This window comes from Phyllostomus hastatus, unplaced genomic scaffold (genome assembly GCF_019186645.2).
Source record: "Phyllostomus hastatus isolate PE091 unplaced genomic scaffold, TTU_PhHast_1.1 phas_contig_17, whole genome shotgun sequence".
Taxonomy (NCBI): domain Eukaryota; kingdom Metazoa; phylum Chordata; class Mammalia; order Chiroptera; family Phyllostomidae; genus Phyllostomus; species Phyllostomus hastatus.
This window is the reverse complement of record NW_025333664.1, coordinates 16,040,029-16,064,873: the sequence shown is the minus strand read 5'-3', so window position 1 is coordinate 16,064,873 and position 24,845 is coordinate 16,040,029. Positions and strand designations below refer to the sequence as shown.

The window sequence follows — 24,845 nt, the reverse complement described above, 5'->3', positions numbered from 1 at the left end:
AAAATTTTAATGCACGTTATGGGCAGTTCAAAACCTCAGTTCTTTTGTAGTTGTGTAATTTTCTTTGTTCATTTCTTTTGCATGATACAAAAATTATAATTTTGGATCTGAATGCACAATTTCCTATGTTTTTGGACTAGCTTGTGGTATCATAAAGCTTTTAATCTAACTTTTAAAAAGCTAAAAAGCTTCTTAACTTATTGTAAAGTTTCACCATCTTTAAAGTATTTTATAATTACTGCTGTCCTTTGATTTGTTTCCATTTATTTCTATTATCTTGCAGCATCTTTTATCCAAATTCTTCTTTCTTATAAATCTTGTAAGTAGGAACCAGAAGCTTCCTCTTATTGCAGTCATGTTTTTATTTTTTTCATAATTCCATTAAAAAATTTGATTGTCATTGTCTCTTGTAGTTTTTGCACTTGGGAAGAAAAATACTTTTCTGTGTTTTGAATGGGGAAGATTGTTGGCAAAAGCAAATTAATCTGCCTGAATCAGTCCCATTATTTCTGTACACTAGTCTGGTCATGTCATGAATTCCAGGATTTTGCACTAACTGTGTTTTGGCTCTTTTTTTTTTTTAAGCTTTAAGCTTATTTTTATACAGATTTAATGTTTGATTTGTATGCATTCTGCATGTAGTGTTTTTTAAATGTATTATTGCTGGATAGCTTATTCAGGACTAAAATGGCTCATGGGAAGTTGCATAAAGATTTATATTTGACTCTGCATTCTATTAAATCTATTACAAAATAAATATTTTGTGTAGAGTGATAAAAGATTTCAGAGTGATTTTTAACACACTCTGAAATCTTTTGTTAAAAATAATAGCAACTTTCGAAGGGCTTCTGTTTCAGTGACAACAAATGACCATGATGCTCTTACCAATACAATTTTCTGATTTATCAACCTCAAGTTAGCTGCTGTCTGTGGTTGTTAAAGTTCATTTTCATTTTGCTTGGTTGGGCAATTCTTTGGTGTGTGTTTTGGAGTTGGGTGGGTGGTGGGAATGCTCTCTCTTCCTTCCTACGCATTACTCTTCCTACTTTGCCCTCTCCCTAAAGTATAAAAACTAGCATGGGATTGCCCATTCAGAAGTGATGTTCATCTGGGGTAATGTGGAAATTGCAGTGGCTCTTTTTCTTAATGTTTAAGTATCATTCTACAGGGGAAGTTAAAAACAGAATGAATGATAGAAAAGCCACATTCGTTATATATCTGTATATGATTACAGATATATACAAATGTATTCTGCCAATCAAAAATTCAGTTGGAAAATACTTCTTGTGGAATTTGTTAAACTGACAGTACCACTGTAAATTAATTGTTACCCATTTTCCAAGAAGATTTCAGAGAGCCCTTTAAAAAAAGTAAAATATAGTTGCTAAACAAAAGAATTATTGGATTCCATTCAAGTAGCTATTTAATGACACCAACAGTTGATCTTTGTGTCCAGGGTCCCATGAGCCTATCTGCATATTGACAAATATAATAAAACCCTCCTTTTCTCTCCCCAGCCATTACAACACAAGCTAGCATGGAGTTTCGACGGAAAGGGTCACAAATGTCCACAGACACCATGGTTTCCAATCCTATGTTTGATGCAAGTGAATTTCCTGATAACTATGAAGCAGGAAGAGCTGAGGCTTGTGGGACACTATGTAGGATTTTTTGTAGCAAGAAGACTGGAGAAGAGATTCTACCAGCTTATTTATCCAGGTCTTAGAATTTTTTGTTTTGTTTATTTTTTCATTTATATAGTTTGCATAGTGAAACTGTATTATAACATGGTTTAGTAGGCTGAATTGATAAGTAAGTGTTGGTTTGAAATACCTGCAAATGTCTGTAAGTGACTGAAATTTTGCTTGAATTCTTCCATTTTACTTGCCTTACTAGATTTGTAAAGATCCTTAAGACGCTTTTTATTTTAGAGCTATTATTTATTGTTTTATTTGACTTAATAATGGAGAGATTTGGAAGGAATACACTAATTTTTAAATAAATTTTTAGCACAGTATTAGACATCATAGGTGGTCCATAAAGGTTAATGTAAATCCTGTCTCTAAGGAGCTTATTTTCTGGAGTGAGCAAAGCCATGTACAAAATTAACAATGATCCAGTAGTAATAGGAAGTTGGTAGGAGAGAAGAACAAATAAAGTGCTGTGGGCATTCAAAGGAAGAAGCAGCATACACTTACTGTGGGGGTTCAGGAAAGAGTTACAGAGGATCGAATGACTGTGCTGGACTGACAAAGGATGGGTAGTATATAGCAAGTTGGGTAGGGTCATCTTACCCAAATTTGTGACTTCAACTGATCTTTGTGAATGCCTCTGCCATCCATTTAGTTAGTGACTCATGCCAGCAACTAGAAGTCATTTTACACTCCACTTCTCTCTGTCTCTATCTTTAATTGGTCAGCCAACCCCTCCCTTTCTGCTACTTAACCCTCTTTTTAATCTGTCCACTTTGTCCCCACTGTGACACTTTAGGCCTTTCACTTTTCTCTGAAATTAACTTGCAATGGCTTCCTGTTTTTGTTGCCCTTCTCGACTAACCATTCACAGAGCTGCTGAAGTCATGTTAATATCATCAAGAGCATTCTGGCATCTTTGTACCTGCTAGGTTCTCAGGAGAGAAGGTTAGACTGACTATTAGAGGAAACAGTGCAAAAGCATATAGATATGAAATAGAACGGCACATTCTGGGAACTAATCAGGGGTATCTTAATAGGCTCTTGGTTTAATAGGCTCAGGTAATAGAAAACCTTCTCAATATGACTCAAGCAAAAGGGAATCGGTTATGAAAAACTAATCCTATTTAGTACATTCTAAGGTCTGGAGATATGTTGTGGGGCCTCATGAAGGGTAGGAACTAGGGTCTAGAAAGTGGTTAAGGACCAGGGTGGGTTTTCTTCCTTTCTGGTTTTTCTGTCTTCATGGGGTTCTAGAACTGCTTCTTTGTTATTTGCAGATCATTTTCTTATATTGCAGTATTCGAGGTTCTCAGTTTTTATAGCCTTCATCTAGGTGACCAACAGGGCCAATCAGCATGTCTGCATCTCAGTTTCACATTCCTGAAAAAGAGAATCTGATTAATCAGGTGTTGGTAGACCACAGAGGTATCTGGTCTAGTCAGCTATGGCTGTGAGGGAGGGTCACATGGAATGCTTGCACCCTTTGTGTGTGTGTGGGTGGGTGGTACAGGAGGGAGAATACTGGTTGGGGAGATACCACAAATGGTATCAGTAGCAGTAGGGTAGAAGGCTATGACCATGAGCTTTCTGTCTGGTCCATAAGGCTGGGTGGGCGGTAGTATGACCAACCAAAACAGATTTGTGAGGGGGCTAATGATAGGCTTAGTTTTGAATCTATTCAACTTGAGTGCCTTTGGGATATTTATCAACAAGTATTTATGCCAGACACTGTACACAGGGAGTACTGGAATACATTAGTAGACATTTCTTGCCCTCAGGTATCCAAAACGCTTTTGGCTAATAGGTCTGGAGCTGAGGTGAGAGGTATCTGGTAGAGACTGCTTTGGTTATGTTCAGTGGTTTAAGTATTGTTTAAAACCAGGCTAGTGGAAGATACAGCTTAGAGAACTGAGCTTGGCAGCCTAAGGAACACCAACATTAGGAGGCAGGTGGAGTAAGAGGATCTATTAAAGGAAATAGCTGTAGAAGTCAGAAGAATAAGGAGAGAAGAAGAGAGTAATCATATTTGAATGCTTTAAAAAAGGCAGAGTAAGGTAAGACTTAGACATATCTTCTGGAGTTAGCAATTGAGAGCATTTGGTTATTTGCTAACATGGTTTTAGTTTAGTTCTAAGGAGAAAAGATGGATTGAAATGTGCTGAGCAATGCCCAGGAGGAGGGGAAGTTGTTGCAGAAGAGTTTTGCAGAGAAGGAAAAAGTGCCTTATAGTAGTAGAAGAATATACTAGTATAATTGCTCTTGAATGATAGAAAATTGAGTGCTTAGTTGCTTGTGGGTTTGAGGAACAGGTTAAAAGTAAGGTATACTCACTGTAAGGTATACCTTAGGTATATTCCTATAAGGAGTCTTACGTAGAGTGATCTTCATAGTGTGATAAATGCAGGGTTGAATGAGGTTTCTTTCTTTCATTGTCTCCCCCAAAATTATGGATCACAGGAAAAAAGACAACACTTTTTTCTTTCAGGATTTGTGCAATGCTGCAAAATTTTACTGACATGGAATTCAGTCCAGTAATCCCTCCAGTTTATTGATAATTACTGCAGTTATTTGCCTTGTTTTGTTTTGGGTGCTTCATTTGTAGGCACCTATAAATTTGAGTTGCAAGGTTTAAAACTTCAAGAAGGTATAATAGACATGAATCTTTGTTTTCTTTAGGAAAGATAATTTGGCTCTTAGTATATTTTGATTCTGAGTTGTATTAACTTGAGTAATAGCTTTTCAAGGTTAGAAATAATAAAGAGTGGAAATAGACTTTCAGATGAATATGTAGAAATATTAATATATATGGAAACAATTGACCAGCAGTTTAAAATTTTTTTCTTGCTTTCCTAGATTTTACATGCTTTTAATTCAAGGTTTGCAGATAAATGATTATGTGTGCCATCCTGTCTTGGCCAGCGTTATTCTAAACTCCCCTCCTTTGTTCTGCTGTGACTTGAAAGGGATTGATGTTGTGGTTCCTTACTTTATTTCAGCTCTTGAAACCATTTTGCCTGACAGGTAAGCTGTCATTCTGTATTAGCATATCATTTGTTGAGTTTGGCCTGGTCTGTTTTGGTGGTTCCTCCCTAGTTTCCCAGTTTATCCTCTCCAGTTGCCTTTATAGCCCAAGGGGACTCAGGGCATGTTAAATGAGTATAGAATACCCAGACCCTGAGCTCCTCCAATTCTCATTTGTCTGTGGGTGTGTTGAATCTTTTTTGGCCTGGTTGGGAAGGGTAAGAGCAACCTCAACCTAGAGGATGTAATTTTGCAGAGTAGGACTTAATGTTTAAAATCAGTCAATCAAATTCTAGTTTTATTCCATAACAGCAGTTTAACATAGACACTACAGAATATAAATTCAGTGGAAAGCAGTTAACTGCATTCTTTGTGAGACTAAACCTAGTGCTTATATTGTGAAAAATTGGCATAATGTATATTTGGCAATAGCTAAAAACATACTTTAGTTTGGAAATACTAATAGCTAATTTTTTTTGGCAGAGAACTCTCCAAATTCAAAAGCTATGTAAATCCAACAGAATTGAGAAGATCTTCCATTAATATCCTACTTTCTTTGTTGCCCCTCCCTCATCACTTTGGCACAGTCAAATCTGAGGTAATGTTTTATTAAAGTTTTTTATAATCTATATCCTGTTTTGCATGCTATTTCAAGTTATTGTATTTTAAAAATGGAATAGGAGCTTTTAAAAACATTTTAGAAGGTGTTTCAAGTGAATCAACAAAATTGATATGCTATGGAAATTTCTGCTGTCTGTCAGCCAGCGTGCCTGGCTTACCATTTCAAGTGGCGATAGGCTAGTGACATCTGATAATATATGTTGTCGAGTTAGTGACAGACTTAGCACAGTCTAATATTGATTAGATTGAGAGCCTTACTTGTCAGACTGATCTGCTCTTTTCCCACTGTATCAGTTCTTACATGGTCATAGTGTACCACAGCAATCAATGTTAAATATTCTTTGTTTCTTCCATAGGTGGTTCTGGAAGGAAAGTTTAGTAATGATGACAGCTCTTCTTATGATAAACCAGTAACTTTTTTGTCCCTGAAGTTGAGACTTGTGAATATACTAATAGGTGCCTTGCAAACGGAAACGGACCCCAACAACACTCAAATGATACTAGGTTTGTGTTCATACATTTTAGATATATTTTTTTTGTAAGTGAAAACCCAGATATTTTTTTATCTCAGCCATGCTAAGGAAGCAGGGGTCAGTGTGGCATTTATTCTTCAGCAAGTCTCATTGCAGAAATTGGAATACCCTCACAAAGTAGTCAGATAACAGCAGAAGGCAGTGCTAATTGCATGTCATGCTGGGTGTCTTTAGTATTGAGAGAGAAGAAACCAAGAGTAAGGAAGACTTCATAGGGGGGAGTAGACGTTAAATTGGATATTGCAGAACAGGATTTGAAGAGTTTTTTCATTGCAGGAGAGGAACTGATGGCTAAAGAATTGGCGGTGGCAATAGTGGTTGGAATGGCTGCTCAGGAGGGATAGTATGTTATGCAGTGAGAAGGTGGAATAAACAGGGAAGGGTAAATCCTTTTGTTTTGGAAAGGGGTTGAAGGAGCAGAGGTTAAATCTTGATATGAGAATGCCTCCAAATTGTAGTATTTTAAGTTATTCAGATATCACTTGAAATCATATAATTTCTGTGATTGATAGATGATCTAGTTTTGCTTTATCCTGTTTGGGAGCATTCCTTCATACATTCCAAGGAAGGATCAATCAATTGGCAGACTTGCCATAGATTGGCAAAGATGTGTCTTTCTTGTCTTTTTCCATTGTGGACAAGAGTACTTTCCCACTGGGATGAGAAGCAGTGTGGTAGGCTCACCATCTTATTTCTGTTATAACCTTTCTGGGGCTGCAAGTTCCTTGATAATAAATACAAGTGGTCTTCAGGATATGCAGGCATGGGCAAGCCCTGAAATTGAGATATTAATGGTTGGTCTTTCATACCAGTTATAAAATATCTGATAATGATCATGTTTTTGTATAAAGCAAAGTTTGACTTTCAAATTTATTTTATGAGACCAATCAAATTTATTTTAGAAAAATGTGGTTTTAAAACTTTGGGGGCAGACCTGAATTAGGTTTTTTTTAAGAAGGATCTTTTCTGATGAGTTGACAGATTTATTGGTGATTTTATGACAGTTTCAGGAACACTCAGCTAAAATCGTATCTCTGCTATTAATTGACTTACTTCAGGCATTTTAGTATTCTTGTCATGTATTTAAATAAAGGGCATTTTTTTGCTTTTGCAGGAGCGATGTTAAATATTGTTCAAGATTCAGCACTTTTAGAAGCCATTGGTTGCCAAATGGAGATGGTAAGTCATGTACCATATGTAATCTGTCAGAGATCAACTTCTGATTTTAAGTAAATTTTATTCCAAAATGTCTGTCCTCATGAATTTTAAAGGCATTTACTTTTTAAATCCAGCTTATTGGTGTAGGCTGTTTCTATTTTAAAATATCGGGTGTTTTGAGGCTCCTTACCTTTTAGTGCCTCATCAAGTACACATCAGGTTCCTGAGAGAGATTGCATGAAAGAAAGTCCAACTAAATACAGTCTTTATTCCTGGACAGTATCTACTTCAAGCACCCACTTTTGTGTTGGTAAACTGACTTGAAGAGTCTGGGAAAAGCCCCCTATTCCATCCCTAGTGGATCTAATGCTGGCTGTTAGCAAACTTTAGTTTACTTTTTTTCATCTCGTCAGCTTTTTCTAGGCTCTCTAGATCAAAGTTGGAAAGTCCCCCAAAGCACCAATGCTTCTAAATCAAAAAAGCTTCCCAGAGACTCCCAGTGCCCCCTGCTTCTGTCTCCAACATATGTGATTCTTGTACTTGGAGTAGAGGCAGGGGAGTAGATAAATGAATGGAATACAATGGAGTGGTGGGTGGAGCATGGGTGCTCAAATTACTTTTAAGGAAATTATATTCATGTTCCAGTAGGTGGCTGATAATAATCAACTGATCTGGATGTAATGAATTGTACTTACATGGGAAAAAATGAGGGAAATTTTTAACAGATACCTTTGTTAACTCATATATAAATACATAGGAGTTAATATTTATACTAATCATAGTGTTTTATTGTTTGTGTTTTATGATATAACTACATTTGAGAGTTACTGTTACTTTATTTGTGTTTTGTTTTGTTAAGATTGCATTCCTGTTCTGAAGTTTTGCTCGGGAGGCACTAAGGTGTTTTTTTAAGGACTCAGAGTTATTAGCTAGTGAAGATAGAAAAGGTCCTTGGCTGGCCCTTTGTAAACAGCAACAAAGAAGACCCTGAAATAGGCACCTGTAATCATCTGAACCTTCATAACCCCTCAGTAGACAGTGTCGTGCAAAAACACTACAGCAGTTTTTATCCGTGTATCAGTTTGTGCTATTTAGTGGTCACATTACATTTTATCAACATGGCTTTTAATGATTGACCTCTGTTTATACTAGTGCACTATGGATGTAGCCCTCAAATATTTGATTCCTTTTTATTTGACTAGGGTGGTGGAGAAAATAACTTGAAGAGTCATAGTCGCACTAATAGTGGTATTAGTTCAGCCAGTGGTGGAAGCACAGAACCCACAACTCCTGATAGTGAAAGACCTGCTCAAGCTCTCCTAAGAGATTATGGTAAGCCATGTTTGTTTTTTTGACATCCAAAGTTTATAGAATAACTTCTAATGCTCAGATACACAAAACAAATAAGCAAAACATTTTTAACACAATTTTAATGACCATGATTTTTTAAATGTATTTAGATAGAATAGAGAGGCTATTAGTGTAAAAGAGTAAGAAAGTGAAAATAAATCTTACAAGCAACTTTTAGTAGTTAGATTCTAGGTAGTTTTAGATTTTATACATGATTATAGTGGGTGGTTAGGAAACATTTCTGGATTCTGTACCAGGTGCTGGTAATAGAGTCAAATAGGATGTGGACTTTGCCTCACAATTTAATGGCAGAGCCAGCCAGTACATCGGTTCTGCAGTGTGGTAAGGATGGGTGGTGGGAAACACATGGGACAGAAACCCAGAGCAGAATATCTTTGTGCTTAAAACCTATATACCTCTCTATATATCTGGTTAGATTTTTCAGTCACACATTTTAAGTAAGAGTAAGGAAACATTAGCCCAGAAGAACATCCTATTAAATAATGTCCTTTACCCTGGGCGGTTAATTACTTTGTAGTTCTCTCAGTTTGTGGGTGCCTTTGTGTTGTTATACACAAATAATAGCATGGAGTGTCCAACCTTTTGGTGTCTCTGGTCCATACTGGAAGAAGAGTTGTCTTGGGCCACATATTAAGTACACAAACACTAACAAAAACCAAAAATCTCATAATGTTTTAAGTGGGTTTATGGGTTTATGTTGGGCTGCATTCATAGCCATTCTGGACTGCATGTTGCATGCAGGCCGCAGGTTGGACACCCCTGGTTGAATCTGTGAGTGTTAATCCAGCTAGACTAGAATGAAATTTAGATGCTTAGATGTGTGTTTAAATTTTTAATCATAAGTATCCTTGAGCATGTCATATGCATAAGGTCATTATGTGGATATTCAACACATTTAAATATTGCATTTATAAAGTTATTTAAATTGTCTTATTATATTCATGGGTTTAGGTATAGTTAGGTGAAATTTTGTTTATTTTTCGTGCTTTCTAAAACACTTTTAAACTAAAGAAATTTTTGCATTATATTGTATGTGTTCTAATATAAGTGTTTGAAGTGATAATTGTTTGTTTGAGCATTTTGAACTGGTGTTAGTGAGCTCTGCTTTTAATGTCGTAAAGTATTTTTTACTAAGAAGTCCAGATTTGTGTTAGTGTTGCATGAATGTCTCTTTAATGATCATTCCTTTTTCTGTTGTCACTGCCCTCTTTCTGATAGGATTGACAGGTATAATGTCCCTAAAGCTTCCTTTATAAATTTCATTTAATTTGTCCTTATGTATTATTAGCTAAGTAGTTATTACTTTTAAATATAGAATTGGAGGCCAAATAAAAGCACAATGACATGGTTATTTAATTTTTTTAGAAATATTAAAGCAGTTTTGAAGAGTTAAATGTTAAAATGTGTTTAAAAAGCAATGCATGTGACTTTTGATGGTTTAACTCCTGAAAATAATTTCAACAGATGCTTTAGGATAATTCCCAGCATCTGAGGAGATTTGAACTCTTTCCTCCGTATAAAATGCCAAGGAAATAATTGATAGAATTTCATTGTTTTGGTGAAAATGTAACTCTCTGAGTTAATTTAGAAATTTAAAAATTTACATTGTTATAAGAATGAAACTGAATTGCCAAATCCCAGTGGATGTCTATATGAAAGTTCCTGAGCTGGGAGTTAGAAGCTGCTCTGGTCCAGTGTGTGTGCTCTGTGCACTGTTGTTCAGTCAGGCTTGATGCTCAGGCCAGTGGGGCGGGGAGCAGAGCACTGTGTGGGTGCCCGTCGTGCTCACTGTGGCTGCTGTGGTCTGTGCCTGGTGGAATGCTGTGCTTCTCGTTACTAATGCTTAGTTGTTTTCCCTCCCTGTGGGATGTGGCATTGGGGTTATATCCTAGCTCTTAATACAGATTCAGCTGCTGGGCTACTGATTCGCAGCATTCATCTCGTCACCCAGAGACTCAACTCCCAGTGGCGACCAGACATGAGCATATCACTGGCAGCTCTAGAGCTCCTCTCTGGCTTGGCAAAGGTGAGAACGACAGTTCTTTAATTTCAGCCCAGCAGCCTTGGACTACTGCTCTGTTTTCTGTATCTCCTGACCTCTTGGTGTGAACTTCACAGTACTGGTTTATACTCAAACGTAGTTTATATTAAAGTGTGCAAAAGTGAGCCTCCAAATGAAATTTTACAAATGAACTTCACTTTTTCTGACTTTGTGTTTTTTCATAATATTTTAAATTTTCAGCATGACCTTTTGTGCCATTATGGGATCATCTAATTTTAATAAACAAATACAGATTTGGTAAAGGAAGAGTGACTATCCTAAAATAGGCCATTTGGGACTATCTGACTCTTCCATCTTCTGTTATCAGAGATAAGTAAAATTGACTGTACTTTTAAATTACTTTCACGGCTATTATTCCATTTTGTGGAACTTTAGAACTGTGTGGCCATTTGCACTTCTAAGTATTTTTCTTATTGAGGTGTAACTTACATAACATAAAATTAACTATTTTAAAGTGAATAATTCAGTGGCTATTAGTACATTTACAGTGTTGTGCAGCCGTAATGTCTGTCGAGTTTCAAAACATTTTCATCACCCCAAAAAGAGAATCCATACCCATTAAGCAGTTGCTTTCTGGTCTCCCCTTTCCACAAGCCCTGATGACCACCAGTCTGCATTTTGTCTCTTTGGATTTACCTATTCTGGACGCTTCATGTAAATTAAGTCATCTAATATATGGCCTATTGTGCCTGGCTTCTTTCACTTAACATGTTTTTAAGGTTCATTTGTGTTATAGACTATGTCAGAATTTCATTTTCTTTATGGCTGAATAATATTCCATTGTATTTACACCAATTTGTCTATTCATTTGTTGATGCACATTTGAAGTATTGTGAATAGTGCTGCTGTAAACATATGTCTACCTTCATTTGTTTGAATACCAATTTTCAGTTCCGTTGGGTATATCACTGGTAGTTGAATTGCTGGCTTACATGATAATTCTATATGTAACTTTTGAGCAGCTGTCAAACTGTTTTCCACATTTACTAAATTACTTTATATTCCCACCAGTGATGTACAAGGGTTTCAGTTTCTCTACATCCTCACTATCATTTAAATGTTTTCTTACATGTGAAACAGGCAGGATTAGTACCTGGTGTTGTGAAGATCAAATCCTGTGAAATGAAATAAAATATGTAAAGCACTTTGTGAACAAAAAGGCGATACACACACATGAGGTTGTACTGCCTGCGATGATAAAGTTCAAGCCCTTGTTTTATAGTTGTGAGAACAGGTGAGCAGAGGCTGTAACTTACCAAAGTCCTAAGGGATAAAATGGGCTAGAAAACATAAGATGTTCTTTTTTTTTAACTGATTGATAGTTAAAAGAGAGAGAGAGAGAGACATCAATTTGTTGTTCCACGTATTTATGAATTCATTATTGGTTCTTGTATGTGCCCTGACCAAGGATTGAACCCGCAACCTTGGTGTATCAGGATGATACTCTAACTGTCCAGGGCCCTAAGATGATCATACCACCACTTAGAGATTACCTCAAAGATTCTCAGGGGTAGGTGTAATGGCCATAGTTTTTTGAGGGGTAGTTACTGATGCAGAAAGTAAGGATAGCCTTTTATAAGACTTGCAGGATCACACTGCTTTGAAGACAAGGTACTGTTTCCTGTGATGTTCAGACAGTCTCCATTAGCAAGGAATAATTGGCTCTAGGTGGAGTGCTGCTCTGGGCCTGTCTAACAAATCACACAGTGCGACACTACCTGATTTGTCATAAAGCTACAGTAATCAGAACAGTCTGGTATTGCAGTAGGGTTGGACAGCTTGATCACCGGAATATTATAGGGAGTCCAGAAATAGATGCACATATACATGAACATCTGATTTTTGACAAAGTTGCAATGTTAATTCAAAGGAGAAAGGATAGTCTTTACAATAAATAGTGCTGGGACAATCAGATATTCGTGTGTGTGTGTGTGTGTGTGTGTGTGTGTGTAAAAAAGAACTTTGATTCATACCTTGCACTATGTACAAAAATTAACTCAAAATGGATTGTAACCCTAAATGTAAAACCTAAGCAGTAAAACTTCTAGAATGGAAGAAAGTCTTTATTTATATGAAGATTTGGTTATACAAGGATTTCTTATGCCATAGAAGAACAACTATTACATTTAACTTAACCAGAATTAATAAACTACTGTTTTTCAAAAAATGGACCATGAGATAAGTCACAGCTTGGCAGAAACTCTTTAAAAACTATATCCAGATTATATAAAGAACTGTCAAAACTCAGTCCTTTTGGTAGTGCACAGTAACAATATGGTGGTACAAATTTCCAAAAGAGGAAATTAGTCATTGATGACATTTTCAGAGTTAAACTGAATGAGTTCTTCTCACTCAGAGGCTTGCCGAAGACAGCTAGCTACTCTGGAGTTGAGGTCCAGCTTATATCAACCAGAATAGAAATCATTACCTTGGCCTCCAGGATATAGAATGTTCTTGGGGAGAAGAACCAGCAGAACCAAGAATTGACTGATGTAGTTTAGAAGTTTTGAAAAGGTGGCCCCAAGAGGTCTATGTGCCATTGCGAAGACAGAATCTCTGCATTACAAACTTCCAGGAGAGCCTGCTGTGGGGTACTGCAGTTCATCATGGAGAGTGGGGCCAGGAGCTACAAGGTCATAGGGTCAGGGAAACTCCAAGGGCAGAGGGTTGGATCCATCAAGTTTGTGGATGGTCTGATGATCTACAGTGGGAACCCTGTTAACTATATCAATACCACTGTGTGCTATGTGCTGCACAGGTAGGGTGTGCTGGGCATCAAAGTGAAGATCATGCTGTCCTGAGACCCAAGTGGTTTAAGACTGGCTCTAAGAAGCCCTTTTCTGACCACATGAGCGCTGTGGCCCCTAACGAGAAAATGCTGTCCACTATCTCTATCTGAGGACATAAGGTTAGGAAGCCAATGCTGCCTGCCATGCTCTAGCCAGTGCCTACTACATAACAGGGTCTTCTTGGTAGCTAGATCTGGATAGTCTGGCTGTTGCTTTGTCAAGACCTTTAATGAAATCTTTTAGAAAGGTCAAACAGCCCTGGCTAGTGTGGCTTGGTTAGTTGGCACATTGTCCCATGCACTGAAAGGTTTCGGTTTGATTTCTGGTCAGGGCACATACCTGCGCTGTGGGTTTGGTCTCTAGTCGGGGCACGTGCAGGAGTTAACCAATCTATGTTTCTCTCTCACATTGTTGTTCCTCTTTCTCCCCCTCCCCTCTCTCCCGTCCCCCTTTTCCCTCCTTCCCTTTCTTCCCCCCTCCCTCTCTTCCTCCCCATCTCTCTCTCTAAAACCAATGAATGTAAACTTGGGCAAGGATTTTAAAAAAGGACAAAACAATAATAACAACAAAAATCCTCATTAATACAACAAACAGCCCAATTAAAAAATGGGGAAAAGATTTGAACACTTCACCAAAGAAAACATACAGATAGCAAATAAGCACATGAAAAGATGTTCCATATTACTAGTTATTGGGGAAATAAAATTAAAACCACAATGAGTTACCACTCCTCTAAAATTGAAGAGACCATACCAGATGTTGGTGAAAATGTGAAGGAAGTGGAACTCCCACACACTGTTGAAGGGAATGTTGTATGGTACAACCATTTTAGAAAACAGCTTGGCAGTTTCTGAAAAAGTTAAGCATACATCTCTCATATAACCCAATCACTCTACTACCAGGAGATGAGAGAACATATAGCCATACAAAGACTTGTACACTACTGTTCATAGCAACCTTATTTGTAATACCCAGGATCTAGAAGCAACCCCGATGTCCTTTAACAGGTGACTGATAAGTTGTGTTATAGCCATACAGTGGAATACTACTCTACAATAAAAAGGGATGAACATTGAACATTGGATGCACACAAAAAAGTAGATAAATCTCATATAATTATGCTGAGTAAAAGAAGCAACCCCTCCCCCCAAAAAGTATGATATTGTTTGATTGTATTTATATAAAACTGTAGAAAATGCAAATTAGCCTATAGTGACGGCAGATCAGTAACCTAGGGAGGGGAGAAAACAGAGTGTGAGGAAGGATTAGAAGCTACATGAGGAGATTTTTGGGGTGATAGATATATCCACTATCTTGATTGTGGTGATAGCTTACAGGTGTATACTTATGCCAAAATTGACCAAATTGTATACTTTAAATATGTGTAGTTTACTGTATGTTAATTATACCTCTGATGTTGCCCCTAGAACTGAGTAGCCCCTGGAGCATCACTGTGGAGTTTGGTTTAGGGGGCTTAAAAAATGTGCATTTGTTCTATTGCCAGCTATTCTTTTGTTTTTGTTTTCTTGCCAGCTGTTCTTTTGATCTCTGGCAATGATAAGTAGGTGCATCCCAAGAGTTTAGGTTTTAGGGAATGAAAAAGTATGCTAAAGCGAAATACTATTTTAGGGGTTCAAAGTGCCCTCTTTTTATATATATAATACCTCTGAAATATTTTGATTTTGTATATAAATAATATTTTAAAAACAAGATTTCCTGTGGTGTATCACATTCTCAGAAAAGCTGGACCTCAGTGCAGATGCTTTAAAATGGGTATAATGGTTCCCGGCTAACTGTTCTCCATACGAATATGTCCAGGTGAAGGTGATGGTTGATTTAGGAGACCGAAAGCGAGCCATCAGTTCCGTGTGCAGCTACATCGTGTACCAGTGTAGTCGGCCAGCTCCTTTTCACTCCCGGGATCTGCACTCCATGATAGTGGCAGCTTTTCAGTGTCTCTGTGTCTGGCTGATAGAGCATCCTGATATGCTTGATGAAAAGGTTAGTTTACACACTAAATAGAAACAAAATATATGGTGGGAAAATGTCTTTTAAAATATATTACTAAAAAGAGAATATCTAAATTTAAATACTGTGTTGCATACTTTAAACTGAATGCACTTGTTATATTTCAGTAGAACACTTGTCCTTTTGAGTGCAACTCAGAAACTGTTGTGCTTATATTTGGTTGCGAATTAACCCATTACCAAACCAAGAAAGGCAGTTGATAGCCAGACTGCCAACTTAGAGCAAGGCTGGTTTGTCAAGGTTGCTTATATCTAAAATTTCATTTCATGCATGTGTTTCTCTGCTTTTGTGGAGGCACAGATGTCTAGGCTGCTTTCTCTGCCATTGTTCCATGTAACACTTTTCTTATGGGGAGGCAGAATAAAAGACATGCCAGGCTTACTGGATATTTATTTAGAGCTTTTTTATAGTTTAAAAAAAATTCTATTGATTAACTCTTAGTCATTTTCATAATGGCTTCTAAAGTTATGATACCAAAAATTAATTAAAACTGTCAGTTATTGATGATCTTCCCTTTGTATAATCTGACATGTTTTAAACCATCCAGGTTTAATAGATTACTGTTATATCTCTTTCATTTAGGCTTTCATGATTTATGTGTAGTCCATGGTAATTTTATAATAACTATGACTAATAAAGTTGACTTGAATTTATTACTTATTACTCAGCTCTCTGAACACTCACATTTATTTCTTTAAAGAGAAATTGGGGGGTATTATATTATTATGAAATTAATGTATACTATTAAACAAAATGAGAAAGAAACTGGCATCACCACCAAAACACAGCCACTATTAACTTTTGATGTACTTCCTTGTCTTCTTATAAGATAGGTGTGTTATAAAAAACTGATACTCCTTTTCTGCTTCTAGGACTGTCTTAAGGAAGTACTGGAGATTGTGGAATTGGGTATTTCAGGAAGTAAGTCCAAAAGCAGTGAGCAAGAGGTCAAGTACAAAGGAGATAAGGAGCCAAACCCTGCTTCTATGAGGGTAAAGGATGCTGCTGAAGCCACCCTAACATGGTATGAAAGTGACTGCACAGGGAATGTGCCTAGAAATTAGTTGGGGTTAGCTGTGATTCCTGTTTTATCAGCTCCCCAGTTTTTCAGCAGTAAGTGATGCAGCCCCTTTAGAATACTTTTTCTACAGAAATGGACTGGAAAAGAAAATTTTTTTCCCCTAGAATGGGAGGAATGGCAAGCATTTTTTTTTAAAGAGTATTTTTTTAAAGATTTTATTTATTTACTTTTAGAGAGGGAAGGGAGGAAGAGAGAGAGAGAAACAGAGAAACATCAATGTGAGGTTGCTGGGGGTCGTGGCCTGCAACCCAGGCATGTGCGCTAACTGGGAATCGAACCTGCGATGCTTTGGTTGGCAGCCCGAGCTCAATCCATTGAGCTACACCGGCCAGGGCTTGTTTTCTTTTTTTTAAGACAAAAGGAAACCAGGAACTTGGGCTGAGAGTTTGGGTCCTTGTTTTTCTGTGTTGATTGATGTTAATTCAAGTTATACCGTCTTCAAATTGGAAAGGATCTGGGAGAGCCTTATTCCATGGACCTCCTGACTTGATTGATGGCTGCATCCAGAGACAGGATCTGAGTCACACTGTTAGGTCTCTTGCTTCTAGCTCAGTAGTGTCTGTGTTCTCTGCTGCACCATTTATATTATATATTAAAGATTCATTCAGCCAAGATTTAGGAACTTCCTCTGTGAACTTATAATAGGATCACAAAGATAATTGGATTCACCACCCTCAGAGAGCTTCTTGTCTACTAGGGAAGATAAGATAGGAACACAAGTAGCTATGATATTGGGTGGAAAATAAATGCTTCAAGAGAAAAAAGTACAAATAAAATGCTGGGAAGTTGGAAGGAGGAAATGAATACTTTCACATAAGGGAACATTGAAGTAAGATTCCTAGGGAAAATTACATTGGACCTGACTTTTATAGGATGAGTCAAGTTTGAGCTATAAGCCAGACTCCAGATTGATGAAGCCAGCAAAGGAAGATTCCTGTTTAAGTATTTTGGTACTGAAGGAATGGAGACAGATTGGTACCTTGAAAAAGTAGCAGAAAGAGTTGATAGAGTTGGTGTGGCTGGTAAGCAACAAGAGTAGGAGGAGGGGAGGAAGGCAGTGTAGGCACATTTATGGATGTAAGGAAGAGGTAAGTGGAAAAGATTAGGTAGAATCAGTAAATATGGAAAGATGAATCTTATCACGGTGAATGTATATGAAGACCCAGAAAAATATAAAAAGGAGAGGTGTCAGGTCAGTCTAGCTAGGTTGGATCATCTTGGTCTTAGTAAAGTGGTAGGCAAGACTGCTTGAAGATTTGTACATAAATCAGCCCCTAACTAAATCTCAGAATCTTTTATGTGTTCAGTGGTCTGTTGATAACTTGGGATATATACAGTAAAGTTGGATTTATTTCTGTTTCTCATGGGCTGAGGTCATTCATCAGTTTTAGAAGTGTGCTGGCTTTAGCCCTGCTCACTATGCTAATGCTGCCTCTCAGTGATTTTGTGGAGGTTTGGCTAAGAGCTAGAAAATCAGAAAAATGTGAATGAGTACTAGAAATAATAAAAGTTCAGAGAAGAGTCCACATGTGGGCTGGGGTGGATTTAAAACATTATAAAGGGCCCTGGCTGGGTAGCTCAGCTGGTTAGAGCATCACTGAGATGCTCTAACCAGCATCTCAGTTTGCAGGTTGCAGGTTCAATATCTAGTCAGGGCTCATGCAAGAATCAACCAATGAATGCATAAATAAGTGGAACAACAAATTGATCTTTCTCTCTCCCCCTCCTCCCCCTTCCCTCACTCTAAAAAAAAAACCCAGTAAGTTTTTAAAATAGTTTAAAAGCATTATAAAGGAAGAGATCCCTGGGATGCTTTCCCCCAGCCCAGCCAGTAGTTATGTAGGTCGCTCATCTGTCTTGTCTGTGCTGGCAACTTTACAAAAGGTGTCTCCAGTTTCCAGTCTTGAAGGGTGCCTTGAAGAGTACTGTCATCTGAAATATGTCCACAACCGAGTTTCTCTGTTCCTTCACAATTACAGCTTTATGTCAGTATCACTGCTGTTTTCCAGTTATGCAGACACAAATTTTGGCTTTTTTTTTTTTTTTAAGTTTATGTCATTCTCCTTTTAAAGCCAGTGACTGAGTCCAACTGACTTAACTTTTGAAAATGTTTCCTCCACTTCCTCTAACCTCAGGTAGCATCCTGGCTGAGATCCTTCTCACAATTTGCCTGATTTCCCTGTTTTCAGTTTCTTGCCCTTCCTGTTCATCTTGAGCTGTATTGCTGAACTGATTACCCTTAGGCACTATTTTTGTTCTGCTGCTTGAGTGATTGAAAACTGAATAGACCTGTGTTTCCTGCCATGTTCTGTGAAATCTGTGGTCTGGTTTTCAAGGACCTCCTTATTCTGTCCCCACTTGAGTTGTCTGATCTTTCCCAGCACATCTGTTCTGCCATAGTTGGGCCTAGCAAGCTACTTGTGGGTTGTGAACTGGGCATACTCATACCTTTTTGTATATTACCCCTGGTTTTAGGACTTCCCTCTTCTCTTAACCACATACTCTGGTGTTCAGTGCTCACATCAAATTTAGCTACCTCTGTGGGACCTTTTTTGATTGTTCTGCTTCTGCATGATGACTCTTTCCGTACCTGTATGCTTGTTCAGTCTGACCCTACCACAATAACATGCGTTCTACAGTATGTTGTCATGATCAAACCTGGTTATGTTTGATACATGCCAGTGGTCTTCCCAACCTGGATAGAGGCCATGTTTATTCTTCGCACCCCTCACAGTGCTGGGCACACAGTAGACAATAATGGAACGTAGATTGCCTGGTTGGGTTTTCCCCTTAGCTTACTAATGTAAATTCAGAATTAGGACTCCGAAATCATGTCAGTAGCCCCTCTGCTTGAGTCACTTTTTTTTTCTTCTTTTTAAGTATATTTTATTGATTATGCGATTACAGTTGTCCCATTTTTTACCTTCCCTTTGTTCCCCTCCACCCTGTATCCTCCCTCCCACCAGCATTCTCCCCACCTCCCCTTAGTTCATGCCCTTGGGTCATACATCTAAGTCCTTTGGCTTCTCCATTTCCTATTCTATTCTTAACCTCCCTCTGTCTATTTTGTACCTACCATTTATGCTTCTTATTCCCTGTACCTTTTCCCACGTTCTCCCCCTTCCCCTTTCCCATTGTGATCACCATTTCTGTGATTCTGGTCCTGTTTTACTTGTTTGCTTAAGATTGTTTTTGTTTTAGGTTCAGTTACTGCTAGTTTCAAGTTTGTTGTCATTTTACTGTTCATAGTTTTGATCATTTTTTTCTTAGATAAGTCCCTTTAACAGTTCATATAATAAGGGCTTGATGATGATGAACTCCTTTAACTTGACCTTATCTGGGAGGCCTTTATCTACCCTTCTATTCTAAATGATAGCTTTGCTGGTGAGTAGTCTTGGATGTAGGTCCTTGCCTTTCATGACTGTGAATACTTCTTTCCAGCCCCTTCTTGCCTGCAAGGTTTCTTTCGAGAAATCGGCTGATAGTCTTATGGGAACTCCTTTGTAGGTAGGTAACAGTTTCCGTTTCTCCTTCTGCTTTTAAGATTCTCTCCTCATTTTTAACCTTGGATAATGTATTTATGATGTGCCTTGGTGTGTGCTTCCTTGGGTGAAACTTTGGGACTCTCTGAGTTTCCTGGACTTCCGGGAAGTCTGTTTCCTTTGCCAGATTGGGGAAGTTCTTCATTATTTTTTCAAATAAGTTTTCAATTTCTTGGTCTTCCTCTTCTCCTTCTGGCACCCCTATGATTCAGATGTTGGAATGTTTAAAGTTGTCCCAGAGGTTCCTAAACCTCTCCTCCTTTTTTTTGAATTCTTGTTTCTTCATTCTGTTCTGGTTGAATGTTTATTTCTTCCTTCTGGTCCAAATCATTGATTTGAGTGCTGATTTCCTTCCTTTTACTGTTGGTTCCCTGTTTATTTTGCTTTATTTCATTTTGCATAGCTTTCACTTTTTTCTCTATTTTGCAACTGTACTCAGCCATTTCTGTGAGCATCCTGATTACCAGTGTTTTGAATTCTTTGCATCTGATAGGTCCTTAAGTATTCGCCAGGGTGGGGCAACCCATGTTGCTGGGTTGTGGCACTGTGGGGGAGGAGGGGTTAGAGAAGGAACAGTGCCATTTACTCAGCTCTAGGTTGGCTTTCAGTCACTTCCTCTGCTATCTATAAGCAAATTGGGCCTTTCTGGTGCTGGCTCCCAGGTCGGTGGGCTTGTGTATGTTCTAGGAACCTGTGGGTCTCTCAAGGAACTTTCCTGTGAGGCTGCGAGTTTCTCCTGCCACCTCACCCCCGCAAGTTTTTAGAGTCAGAGGTTTTGAGGCTTTATTTCCCCACACTGGAGCCCTGGGTTGAGTGGTCTGCCTCACTCCCTAGCTATTCCTCCCTGCTAATCTGCACGCAAATGTGGGACCACCTGGTCCACCAGTCATAGTCTTGCTACCCATCCTCTCCACCCAAGACAGCTACCTGTCTTTGCCCCTCCTTCGAGTCTGAATGAATGTTTCTTCTTTAACTCATTGGCTGTTGGACATATATACAGTTTGATTTTCTAGCATTTCTGGTTGTTGTTTTGTTTTTAAATTTGATATGTTCCCTTTTTTTTTTTGGTTGTGTGAGGAGGCAGAGTGTATCTACTTACACCTCCATCTTGGCTGGAAGTACTGATTAAGTCATTTTAAGACATACTTACCGAGTGACTAATCCTCCAATTTGGGGATTCCTGATCCCCAAGGTTACCTATTTCATTGTAATAGTTAAAAACCTGATGTTTACACTGAGCTGAAATCTCTCCCACTTGAACTTCTACTTATTGGTTCTGATTCCAACTTCTTTACCAAACAGTAATGATGTCTGAAGACCGTGCTTGTTCTCTGATTCATTTCTGCCAGCATTTTCAGCTATTTTTCAAATGGCAGGGAACCAAGTACTTTTATCATCCTGGTCATTCTCCTCTCAATGGGGTAGGTTTGACTATGTGCCTCTTCAAGGTCATGTACTGAGTATAATATGCTAGATGTGGACTGATGGCTTTTAAACTGAAAAATATTATATTTTCATTGAAATGTACTTGGAGACTGCATTAGGTTTTTGATAACCTATTGATTTTAATTAATTCAGCTAAATCTTTTGAGTCTTTTTCACCTTTCATCAGTTTTTCTATACTTACTTATCCAGGGGTGTTTGGATGTAATGTCCAGAACTTTACGTTTAAACCTGAAACTTTCTTCATGTAAGGTTACTTCATTATTTTTAGTCTTTTAAGATTCTTTTGTATTCTAACTTTTATTCTGATATATTAACTCTGCAACTCATCTTTTGGTCAACTACAGATACAAACCTTATGTGTCCTCATAAAGACATTGATAAAAATATTGAAGGGAGGTAGACTCACAAAGCACGTTATAGGGAATTCCCCTTCAGATTCGTGGGGATTTTTAAATCTTATCTATAGGTTTATTGTGATACCCTGTCAAATACTTGCATGTCTTGATTTCAGAGATATTTCTCTGCTTTTCTGGTTTAGTCACCATCAAAAAGAAAAAATGTGGTTTGGCTGGTGAGATTTGATCATAGTGACCTATTCCCTTGTGAGCAACCTATTTGATAATGTCTTAGCGTCTTGCATAGAACACAGTAAGCTCACCTGGTTCATTCATGTGCTTTGTGACAGCCATCTTTGTCCTGATTTAGAATGCCCAAGCCATATGTTCCCATTACTGGTATATCACCTACTTTTCACAGATCTTTTGGCTTGACCCATCATGAAATTCTTCTGGTCCTTGAAATTCTTAGATAGTCCCCCTCCTAGGAGGACAGAAAAATAGAAGGAAAACGTCTATTGAGCAATGTTGCTTTTCATTATCAGAGATGTTTGGGTTCAAACAGAATTAAAGAGAAAGGGAGAGGCCACTCTGGCTGAGGATTGACACGATAAAAGTGGTATTAGGGAAAATAAGTTTTCCAAATGAGCTGCATATGAAAGGTCAGGTGATACTAGGACCACAAGATAAAATCTTATGTTTTTATCACAAGATACTTTCTCTCTGTGCCTCAGTTTCTTCTTTATAAAATGGGGATAATAGTGGTATCTATCTCATAGGGTTGTTATAACTAAATAAAATAATACGTATAAAGTACTTAGACCAATGCCTGACACATGGTAAGTGCTCTATGTAAGTTATTATTTGTTAAATGTATACAAAAATCTCTATGAATATAAATATTTCTGAATGTTAAGGCTTGATCACTTGAATTCCAGTTTCCAAATCAGTTTTTAAAAAATATATTTGCATTTGGTAATTATGGCAGTTTTGTGAAGTATAACTATTAGTGCGTCAAGTTCCTTATTTATAATCAGGATAATGCCTACTGTGGTCTCTTAAAGATTATTTATCTCTTCTGAGCCTGAGTTTCATCATCTGAAAAATTGAATGGGTTGGGTTTATTCTTTTCTAGGTCTAGAATGCTTTAGTTAGTATAATTTTGAAAGCTGGTACACAGAAAAATTTTTAATGTATCTGAAGGAGCTTCATGATTTAGAATTGTGGTTAATTAGGTTCCCTGGGTAGCAAACTCTGAGAGAGAAATTTGCTTGCAAGAAGTTTATTGGATGCACTCGCAACAAAGATCTGGAACTGAGTTGGCCCTTCACAGTTCTCTGAAGTTGGGGCAGGGGTGCTGGAACTTTATACCCTTGCACCAGCTGTTCTTTGGGTGTGTACTGTCCCAGAGGAAGTTGTGATCTTAGATGAGTTGGTTCTTGTAGGCCAAAGGCCCTCCTGGAGAGGGACTCAGCTGAAAGCTGTGGCCACCAACTCCCTGTGTGTGGGGGAATGGATCTTTCTGTACTGGAGGGGGATCTGGACAGGACACCAAGGCGTCTGCCACAGGAAGTACCCGTATTTTGTGTGTAATGTGTTCACGTGTAGAATGTGCACACACATTTTTGGCCCAGACTTTTGGGGGGGAAATCTTTTGTTTTAATTTTGTAATACATCTTTTTAATTTGTTTATATTTAGAAACAAAACTGATTATTGTGTTCCAGGGTATTATTTTGCATACGGATATCATTACTGCTTTCTAGAGTTACACTTTTAATGCATAAGCATAAATAAAAGAATTTAAAACATTTATATAGATACAGAATTAGTACTACCCATATATAATACACATCCTTGTTTTCCCCTCAGAAATTTGGGCAAAAAGTGTGCATTATACATGGCAAAATACAGTAAAACTGACCGTGGTTGGGTCAGTTAAAATCAAAAGTGCAGAAATATACATTGATACATGAGGTAAATGTAAGATTTTGCTTTGGGAATTAACTGTTCTCTTTTGTATTCTCCACAGTATTATGCAGTTGCTTGGTGCATTTCCCTCACCTAGTGGTCCTGCCTCTCCTTGTAGTCTGGTGAATGAGACCACTTTGATTAAGTACTCCAGGCTACCAACCATAAACAAGCATAGCTTCCGGTACTTTGTTTTGGATAACAGTGTCATCCTGGCAATGCTGGAGCAGCCTCTTGGGAATGAACAGAGTAAGTTTCAGCACTTTGGGCCTTCTCCACTGCTAAATCGTCATGTTCATCAGTACTAGCAAGCTGTTTCCTTCAGGGGAGGAAAGACTGTAAATTCTAAGTAATTGTGCATTTGTCAAAAAGACGCCTTGCTGTGGGATAATAGCAAATGAAAAATAGAAGGTCAGAAAATAGAATATACATATTGTATAGAATTTCCCAGAGTCTCTTAATGCATGTCTGCAATATCAGAAAAGAACCCTATAGCTTTATAAAATGTTTGTTTAGTGGGCTATTTTCTATTGTTTACTGTGTCCAGAAATCATTACTCTTCTTTTATTCTTGAACTTTGGATCCTGCCCCTCACTTTTCAGTGTTCTATATCAGTTACTGGTGTCACCCAAACAGGTAGAAATTTGAGAAGTCATCTTTACCTTGCCTGTTTTTTTTGTTACTCTCTTATATAACTGATTTCACAGTTTCCACCTCCCCAATGACTCTTTTCTTCCCTTTCCTTTGTACTTCTCCTGGTACATTTAAATTCAGGGCCTTGTTATTTCTTACCTAGATTGTTGCTGTGGTTTCCTACCTGGTCTAATACTACCTCCAATTCCAAAATTTGTTGTCCATATCTCCACTCACTTGCTGCTACCATTGTGTTCATTCTCAAATACAAATTTGACCACGCCATTGCCCTTCTGAAAACGCTTCAGTGATTTTTCCATCAACACAACACTCACTGTTATCCTCTTCTTTCTCCCCCAAATAAAAATTATTTCAAAGTACATGACTACCACTATAACTAAGACTACTCAAAATACATTTTTTCCTAATGGTAATTGGAATCAGCCAGTTTATAAAGGAAGCATGTTCTCAGAGAGACTCTTATTGTGCACCTTGCATGCAGGAAAGTGAGGGTTACGGAATCTGGCCATATAGGGACCCAGGGGACCCACTTAGTGTACAG

At 37.9% G+C, this 24,845-nt stretch overlaps 1 protein-coding gene and 1 pseudogene across 5 annotated transcripts in view; both read left to right on the top strand.

Annotated features, from left to right (window-relative positions):
• The window catches only part of RALGAPB (Ral GTPase activating protein non-catalytic subunit beta), an 85,890-nt gene that overhangs the window by 34,028 nt on the left and 27,017 nt on the right, over nt 1-24,845 (top strand). For 2 of the 5 annotated variants that reach the window (XM_045832633.1, XM_045832634.1), the window contains exons 10-20: nt 284-319; nt 1,518-1,719; nt 4,548-4,715; nt 5,199-5,313; nt 5,693-5,840; nt 6,984-7,048; nt 8,230-8,359; nt 10,291-10,424; nt 15,068-15,250; nt 16,150-16,301; nt 23,712-23,899. In XM_045832633.1, the coding sequence (XP_045688589.1) occupies nt 284-319; nt 1,518-1,719; nt 4,548-4,715; nt 5,199-5,313; nt 5,693-5,840; nt 6,984-7,048; nt 8,230-8,359; nt 10,291-10,424; nt 15,068-15,250; nt 16,150-16,301; nt 23,712-23,899 (1,521 nt within the window). The remainder of the gene's footprint in view (nt 1-283; nt 320-1,517; nt 1,720-4,547; nt 4,716-5,198; nt 5,314-5,692; nt 5,841-6,983; nt 7,049-8,229; nt 8,360-10,290; nt 10,425-15,067; nt 15,251-16,149; nt 16,302-23,711; nt 23,900-24,845) is intronic. The other 3 variants (XM_045832635.1, XM_045832637.1, XM_045832636.1) reach the window with 3 other exon arrangements.
• Nucleotides 12,735-13,359, top strand: LOC123814928 (annotated as a pseudogene).